The sequence below is a fragment of the Sinocyclocheilus grahami genome, unplaced genomic scaffold (genome assembly GCF_001515645.1).
Source record: "Sinocyclocheilus grahami isolate Dianchi unplaced genomic scaffold, SAMN03320097.WGS_v1.1 scaffold98.1, whole genome shotgun sequence".
NCBI classification, from domain to species: Eukaryota; Metazoa; Chordata; class Actinopteri; order Cypriniformes; family Cyprinidae; genus Sinocyclocheilus; species Sinocyclocheilus grahami.
The window spans coordinates 481,818-491,384 of record NW_015505277.1 but is presented as its reverse complement, the minus strand read 5'-3'; the positions used below and the strand labels follow the sequence as shown (position 1 = coordinate 491,384).

Here is a 9,567-nt window from a genome sequence, read left to right as displayed (position 1 = left end):
AAAAAAACTTATAATATGTTGTATCATCTCATGAATATTCATAAGAACAGTTTTAATATATTATAATATTTACTTATTTGTGGTTATAGCTTTTAAGAGTATGATGATTTATAACACAATTAACACGTTGCATCCACTTTTACAGTATATTATATTTCTCATAGTTATAATCTATTATAGGTCTCATATCTTGCCATTTTCTTATGCTACTTTACTTAAAGCGGTCAAAGACCACTTATTAGTAATAATAATAATAATAACATTTTTTCTCTCAAACAGCCATAAGATCAGATATCAGATCAGATGAATGTGTAATATGACACATTTGCTTTGAGCTATTTTTATTGTAATATCAGTTTGATTATTTTGATGGTACCCTTTAAACAGCTGTTGATAAGTAACTCTGCAACTACATATCAACTAGCAGTCATTAGAGTATTAGTATGTCTGCTGATGTAAATATTTGCTAACACTTTATTTTGATGGTCAACCAACAGATAAACTGACTATAAGTGTCTTTGCAAGTACATCAGCTTATTCTACCATACTAGATTCTACCATTCTTGAGCATACTAATACTCTAATGAGAGTTAGTTGGCATGTAGTTGCAAAGTTGCTGGTCAAAGACCACTTATAAGTAGTAATAATAATAATAACAACAACATTTTTTTCTCTCATACAGCCATAAGATCAGATATCAGATCAGATGAATGTGTAATATGACACATTTGCTTTGAGCTATTTTTATTGTAATATCAGTTTGATTATTTTGATGGTACCCTTTAAACAGCTGTTGATAAGTAACTCTGCAACTACATATCAACTAGCAGTCATTAGAGTATTAGTATGTCTGCTGATGTAAATATTTGCTAACACTTTATTTTGATGGTCAACCAACAGATAAACTGACTATAAGTGTCTTTGCAAGTACATCAGCTTATTCTACCATACTAGATTCTACCATTCTTGAGCATACTAATACTCTAATGAGAGTTAGTTGGCATGTAGTTGCAAAGTTGCTTATAGTCGATTGATTAAGGGGACCATCAAAATAAAATGTAACCATATAAAACATTACATTTTTTTTCAGTTGGAGTATAAAGTTCACATCAATTAATTAACATTAGCTTTAAACTTATAACCACAAATACGTAAGTATTATGATGTATTATAACTGTTGTTATGATTATTCCTGAGTTGATATAACATATTATACGTTTTTTTATAATGCATTATGCATTCATTATAATGCCTTAAGAATACCCTTATAATGTATTATAAATACGGGCTTCATAGAAAGTGTTACCGAGTTTGCTTCTTCATCGAAACAGAACTGGAGAAATTTAGCATTACATCACGTGCTAATCCACAAGGAATCCACATGACTATAGTCCATCAATTAATGTCTTGTAAAGTGAAAAGCTGCATGTTTGTAAGAAACGAATCCATCATTAAGACTTTTTAACTTTGAACAGTTGCACCATCCTGGACAAAATAGACTTTTAGAAGTTTTCACTTTTAAACAGTTCATGATCTGTGCGTTTCTCTCCTGATTCAGATGAGACTACTTTTTCACTGGAGAAAGTAATATTATGGATAGAGGATTCATATTTTAGTTGGACTGTTGATGGAAACATCTTGATGGATTCTATTACAAACATGCAACTTTGTGTTTCACACAGTGTTGAGTGTTGGACTGGCGTTGTGTGGATTACTTGTGGATTATTGTAATGTTTTTAATCAACTCTCATTCTGACGGCACCCATTCACTGCAGAGGATCCGTTGGTGAGCAAGTGATGTAATGCTAAATTTTTCCAAATCTCTTCCGAGGAAAAAAATAACTCATCTACATCTTAGATGACCTGAGGTTGAGTAAATGCTCAGCAAATTTTCATTTTGGGGTGAACTTTTCCTTTAAAGGGTTTCACAATTTTATGTGGAAGAAAGAGTTGGAACAAAACACTTACAAACTTCCTGTTTGTGACCAGGATTGTACTCTCGTTGGTCTCCATGTTAAAGCGGACCACATCACCTTCACGGGTACGATAGAGGAGCTCATTACCTAAAGAGAGAGGATCAGAGGATAAGAGTTAGTGGGATAAAAAGTCAAGGAGAAATTAGTCAGTGACTGTCTTTCAATAATCTAGTCATGGATGTGCCCCTCAATGCTCTCTAGCTGTACCAGGGAGACTGACAGTTGAAAAGGAATGATAAAACTTTTCATTTTTGGTTTTCCACATGTGACGATGACTTTGGCAAGGGCATCAGTAAAAGGAGAGGTCTGGAATGCAGCACACAGCCCTTGGTGAGAAGAACGCAAACAGCCCCATCGCCGCTTTTAATTGCGGATTAGGGGAATGGTACGCAAAGGCTTTTTTTTATCTTGCTTGCATAACTAATCGATGATAAGAGGTGACACAATTACCATCACAATCACATTAAAGCTAAAGTGGAATGCACTGAAAGCACTGCAGTTCTAATGGGTCAGATCGCTGAGGTCATATGGAACGCAATTAATATTTTTTTGCTGTAGATACAAAAAATGGATTTACTATGAAGTAAATAATCTGAGATGGATATAAAACATGAGTTGTTTAATGCACTGCATGAATAATAATGGCATAAAGTGTTTTTTCCCCTTTAATGGTTGTTGTAATCCTCTGAATGTTAAATGTGCTCATTTTACGGTGATTGTTGGAAGAAAGGTGCCCTTCACTCTGGTATTTCCATGGCTGAAATTGACTGGCGAGCTGATAAGATGCCAGAACAATCATTTGTCGACTTGACAAATTCCTCCTTTCTTGCTCTTCCTCTGACCTGATGTCGGGCCGTACGTTTCAGATCAGAACCTCATCAAGCGTCCTCTTCCCCTCTGCTCTCATTCATCTCTCACACTCTATCCATCACACATTCAGACAGGTGTGCTCTAAACACACTTCTCCACATATCATTCATTCTCCGGGACTCCTCTGAGCTCATCCAAGATTTCTAACTGTCCTCTGTTTGAACCGCCTCTCAGTCCCTGTTGCTAGCTCACATTTTGTCATGTGATTGTGCTCCACATGTGATCTTCTCATGTGCTTCCTTTGGTTCATGTGTTATGTTTTTTATTGGTTTGTAGTCTTGTCAGGTGGATCTCAGTTCTGTCTTGTCATTGGTTCACTGTCTTGATTACTTTCAGGTTTATCTTAGTTATTAGTTCACATGGATATTTGAAGTTTAAAGGGAAATGACAGTACACTACATTTTAGCTTATAAACGCTTGTCAGTGCATTCAGCAGTTTTTTTTTTAATAGAAGTAATTATGAAATTGCACATAAAGGTGTACCTAAGTCTTACTAAAGAGGGTCACAAAAGCACTCTAATGTTTAACTAATTGAATTTAATAAAGAATTTAACTATCATACATTTTCATTTAATCATGCAATTAACATGCAGTTAAGTATTCAAAACATTCAGTTTGCTGAATGATTATTATTTTACATACATACATAGTATTTTTTTGTTTTAAGTACAGCGGGTAAAATAAGTATTGAACACATCACCATTTTTCTCAGTAAATAGAATTCTAAAGGTTCTGTTGACATGAAATTCTCACCAGATGACGGTAACAACCCAAGTAATCCATACATACAAAGAGACCAAAACAAATAAATTAAGTTCTGTGTAATAAAGTAGAATGACACAGGGGAAAAAAAGCATTGAACACATGAAGAAAGGGAGGTGCAAAAAGGCATGGAAAGCCAAGACACCAGCTGAAATCTATCAGTAATTAGAAAGCAACCCTGACCCTTGTCAGTGGAAATTAATATTAGCTAGTTCAGTCTCAGCTGATGGCCTATAAAAAGGTGTCCCATGACCAACATGTCACACAAGAAGCATTTCATGATGGGTAAAAGCAAAGCGCTTTCTCAAGACCTTCGCAAGATTATTGTTGCAAAACATACTGATGGCATTGGTTACAGAAGGATTTCTATACTTCTGAATGTTCCAGTGAGCACTGTTGGGCCCACAATCCGGAAGTGGAAAGAATACAGAATTCATTTCACTATAAACCGGCCACGACCAGGTGCTCCTCGCAAGATTTCAACTCTTCTGATGAAAACAATTATCAGAAGAGTTGTCCAAGTGCCAAGGTTCACTTGTGGAGAGCTTCAGAAAGACCTGGAATTAGCAGGTACAATTGTTTCAAAGAAAATAATAAGTACAATAAGTAATGCACTCAACCGCCATGTCCTGTATGCACGCTCACCACACAAAGCTCTATTGCTGAAGAAAAAGCATGTTGGAGCTCGTTTAAAGTTTGCTGCACAACATTTAGACAAGCCTGTGAAATACTGGGAGAATATAGTCTGGTCAGATGAGACAAAAATTGTACTCTTTGGATACACACCATGTTTGGAGGGCAAATGGCACTGCACATCACCCCAAAAACATCATGGTGTAGCACTGGCAAAATTCATATAATTGAAGGAAGGATGATTGGAAAAATGTACCGAGACATTCTTGATAAAATATCTGCTGCCATCTACCAGGATGATGAAAATGTAATGAGGGTGGACATTCCAGCGAGATAATGATCCCAAACACACAGCCAAGCAAACTCTCATTTGGTTTCAGAGAAAGAAAGAAAAGCTGCTAGAATGGAAAATAGAAAATCTATGGAAAGAACTAAAGATTAGAGTTCATAGAAGAGGCCCATGGAGCCTTCAAGATTTGAAGACTGTTTGTGTGGAAGAATGGGCCAAAATCACACCTGAGCAATGCATACGACTAGTTTCTCCATACAGGAGGCGTCTTGAAGCTGTCATTACCAACAAAGGCTTTTGTACGAAGTATTAAATAAATTTCAGTAAGCGTGTTCAATACCTGGGTCATTCCAATTTATTACACAGAACTTAATTTCTGAACTTATTTGTGTTGTGTTCTTTGTATGTATGGATTACTTGGGTTGTTTCCGACATCTGGTGAAAATTTCATGTCAACAGCACCTTTAGAAATATATTTACTGAGAAAAATTCAATACTTATTTTACCCGCTGTATATTATTTATCTTTATCAAAAGTATGATAAAGTGAAATTCACTTTTTCAGAAAAAAAAACAACTTAAAAGTTTTAATTACAAATAAGTATTAATATGTCTTAATTGAAAGTCTTACACTGAGTGTATTTATATGCATTAAAGTAAAAAAAAAAGTAAATTTTTACATTTTAAAAGTATCAGTTTGATTACAGAAAGATTAAAACAATCTATTTAATGTAAAATTGTATCAGCCCAATTTTAGCAAAATGTGTACTTAATCTTTCAATTATGCATTGTGTCAAGATTGTAGCTCGACAACTCCAATAACCGCTGTAGCTCATGCACTACACGAAAAGAACTGCGCAAGAGACTTGAGTAATGACTCTAAGCATGAGGACACATAAAACACAAATATTACATGAAGTGGTGAATTTTTAACTAGAATCATTGCTAGAATTTTCACCTTGCTGAATATAAAGGCTGGAATACGCTACACACACACACAAAATTGAACATAATTTAAAACACTAGGCATCAGACATACGCTTCCTGACTTGTAAATGGTTATAAAGGAAAAACTGGGTATCACGCAATAAACAACTGAAGATCGTACACAGATCATCATTCCGAATCATTCCAAACACAACACACATGTGCCTCATTGCCAGAAGATGCCAGATGATGACATTTAAAAAACATTAAAAATCTTACTGTTCAAAAACTTTTGACTGGTATGTTAGCCTATAGTTTGAAGTAAAAAATATTAATATTAATCAGTAGAGTCTGAGATTTATTTGACAGTGATTTCACATTTCTTGTTTGTATGAAGGCTAAATACCAATAAAAGGTGAACATTTATTTATTTGCGCCATTTATTTCAGAAAATATTATATAGTTTTATAGGAGTAGGTTTCATAGAGTTGGCAAATTAATTTTTCTTAAGTTTGTAGGTACAGACATCTGTTGTGGGTGTTCTTGGCTGTTTTTATGAGGCTTTTTTAATAGTGTTCATATCGATATCGGAATTATATCGTATTGACCGAAATTAAGAAATATATCGTGATATAAATTTTGGCCATATCGTCCAGCCCTATGACAGATGAAAACAAACATGTATGTTTAGGAGTCTGCATTAGTTGGCTCTGTCAAACAAGCTGGTCAGGCGAGTAGACATGGTCCTTGTGCCCTGTACAGATTGCAATAGGGTATATGTTCTAAAAGTGGCTCAAAATATTAAACATGTTGATATCCTCAGACTGGATGGTATCATAGTCTGAAGCTAGAACATAAGAGTCTGTGCCCATCATGCACTATGCTGTCCACTGCCCAAGATCTGCACACTGGCTATGACTTTCAGTAACTAGCATTGACTTGTCCAGACTACAAATCATGGGCAAAAACCATAGTGTATCCTTAACCTACAGTAATGTAATATGTAATAACTGTAACTTTTGCATACTGACTTGTGATCAGTGTTCTTTCTTGCATTTGTTTGCACACTGAATTGTTACTGATTTTTATAGTGCTGCAACCAGGCTATAAAACATTTTTGCCACACATGCCAATGGCCAGTGACTTCAGAAAATGGATTAGTTATTTACTGGTTTAAGTATTTCTTTCTTTCTTTTTTTACTGGCCATGAAACCGTATGTGCAGTATTCCTTAAAAAAAATAATTAAAAAAATAGGGAAACATCTAATTGCAATTATTATTATTATTATTATTAGATAAAGATAGACAATTTAAACAAAATAATGAAATATTGCTATAATACTACTGAATTGTAAAGTATTTAATAATAATAATAATCAATTAATATAAAAATATTTTACATATCTTTTATTTTGTTTATATAACAGAAGTTACCAAGCAACTGGCAAGTAACACGGTTCTATATATTCGCCAAGGTTGGTTTTTACTTGCATTTAGCACTTGGTTAGTGTTCATTTTAAGCCCTAGCTGCAACTTCTTTTAGCCTAATCTCACCTAAACCTTATTATTTTGCTACCTTTGCTAACTTGGGAAATGCAAATCTAGTTGAAACTGATATTTCCCTTGACTCCGTCTGTCATCTTAGATGAAACTTTTCACTGATCTTTTTCTGAATTTGCCTTGTACATAAATGGATACAAGCAATGCTGCCCTAAATTTTGGGTAAAAAACAAAGTAACTTACTATAAGGCAGTGCTATTTTGGTTCCTGCTGTTTGGAACAGCTGTCACGAGTGCATACCTAAACACATTGCCTTGGTGGGCGGTTTTCATGTCATTTCATATGATCTCTGTTTCCTTTGGTTTTTGCTATAAAGAACTTTCTCTTCATCTCATTCCTGTCAGTAAAAATCGTGATATCTGAGTCTCCTGGACACTGCAAACCCCGTGTCTCTCCTGTGCTCTCTCAGTGTTTTGATGAAGGAGAGCAGCAGCACTTCCTGCAGTGGAGCCCGGGGTCACTCACTCAAACACAGCACTCACCTTCTCTCTGCTTCTTTGTTCTTTGGGGCATAACTCATTCACCTTGAATTTCTTCCTATCTTTCGTTTCCCTTGTCCTCTCTTACACACCCCTAAGCATGATTCCTTTCATCCTTCTTCGCCCTGCTCTTTCTTTATCAGTGCGTTCGGTCTCAATTTGTTCTAGGACAAGCTTCTTTCTCTGATGTGATTCTTCTGCATATCTCCACCTGACAGCAGGTCTTTATTTCTGTCTCTGTGCCTGATGCATGTTAGCCATGTACATGCTATAAAGTTTTAGGAGTGACAACCACATTTTTTTTGCATGTGTGTGTGCATGTGAAAACCCCTAATTGATCATTCTGTGAGTACAAAAAAAGTCACTCCTTTTGGCCACAAACATCTGTATAAGCCCACATACATTTCAAATAAACACCTGCATTTTGATTAAATTAATTAACAAATTGGACAACCTTGTGAAAAGAAGTTTAACGTAATGAATGTAAATTTGTAGTGTACTTAAAATCATATTTTTAATATAAACTGTATTGCAGATAGTATAATATAAATGCAATAAAAGGCTACTTAAGTGTACTGAAAGAGAGTATAATTTTTAGAGAGGACACTACATATTGAGGTGTTGGACTAACATTATGTAATGCACTTGATCATAATTTTAACTGTTATTTTTTGATATTACATATAAATTCGATATATTTTTAATATACTAAATTGCAACTTCATCATTACAAATGTGCAATTACAATTATATTTAAATATAGTTTCAATAGAAATTAAACTGACGTTAAATACTTGCTATTTGGCAATACACTAAACATTTTTTTTCAACAACAATAATAGTAATTATCAAATTATGTATAAAGATGTATGTACTTCCTACTTAAGTGGGTCAAAAAAGCATTCTAAAGTTAAGATAAGTGCATTAAATATGAATTCAATTAACATGCAATTAAGTGTCCCAGGATATTACTACACATTCAGTTTGCACTTAAGTATATTTGTTAGTACTATTTTAAATAGCATTCTACGGTGTATTTTTGTGTTTTTCACCATGCAGAGTAGATTTTAATTACAGTAATTAATAACAAGTCAAAGGCCATTGTAACATTTATTTATTTATTTATGAACATAAAAGACTAAGGCCTTTGCTCACAAAGAAAATAATGTTTGCAATAAGTCGGTAAAGTTCATAAATTATTATCAATAAAAACAATTCATAAGTAAAAACAATGTGCAAATTAATTTAATAAGATACAATGTTTATATACCACATTAGCTGTAAATGTAATACAATTTAAATCACAATAAATGTGCATTTGCTGTGAAAATGTATTTAGCTGCAAAAGGGCGTTCAGACGTCACTGCAACAGTGAGATTCTACAGAGATGGTGAAGCACGGTCACCTTCCAGCTTGTGATTGTTGATTTGCTTCCTAGGGACTGTTTACACGACAACGTTTTAATGCATTTTGACTGTTCGTTTACAAGACAACGGCGTTTTGGAGACTGAAAACACATATTTTTTAAAATGGGTTTCAAAGTGCAAGTTTTTGAAAACGGCACCGTTATCGTTTCTGTGTAAACACCCAATACGGGAATCTTTGAAAACGGTGACATGCGCGTGCGTAGTACGTGTTAGGTATGTAGACATGCGCAGTACGTGTTGATTTTAAAGGCAAGCGCGAACAAACGTAGACAACAATGGCGGAGTACATGGTACTGTTGTTGCTGCTCAAGAGTTTGCTAACGCTTCTTCAGCAAAGTGTGGATTTACCTTACCAATATTACAACCAACAACGGAGACACATCTTAGACATCATATAATCGTCACTTCCCTACAGGTACTGTTTACTAACAAGGTGACAGCGCCAACTACTGGCCTGGCATATGTAATACAACGTTTTGGCCATTTTCGCGGATATGTGTAAACGCAAATTGTCTTGAAAACATTCTCATGTATACATGAAACTTTTTAAAAACGCAAGGGAAAAACTTCCATTTTTGACTACACCGTTGTCGTGTAAACGTAGCCTTAGCCTCATACAATCTAATCACAAACACTTCTGAATCA

The 9,567-nt window shown here is 34.7% G+C and overlaps 1 protein-coding gene across 1 annotated transcript in view; it reads right to left on the bottom strand.

The window, feature by feature from the left end:
* The window catches only part of LOC107588085 (dipeptidyl aminopeptidase-like protein 6), a 47,196-nt gene that overhangs the window by 6,699 nt on the left and 30,930 nt on the right, over window positions 1-9,567 (bottom strand). The window contains exon 3 of the mRNA XM_016276095.1: window positions 1,969-2,063. Within this exon, the coding sequence (XP_016131581.1) occupies window positions 1,969-2,063 (95 nt within the window). The remainder of the gene's footprint in view (window positions 1-1,968; window positions 2,064-9,567) is intronic.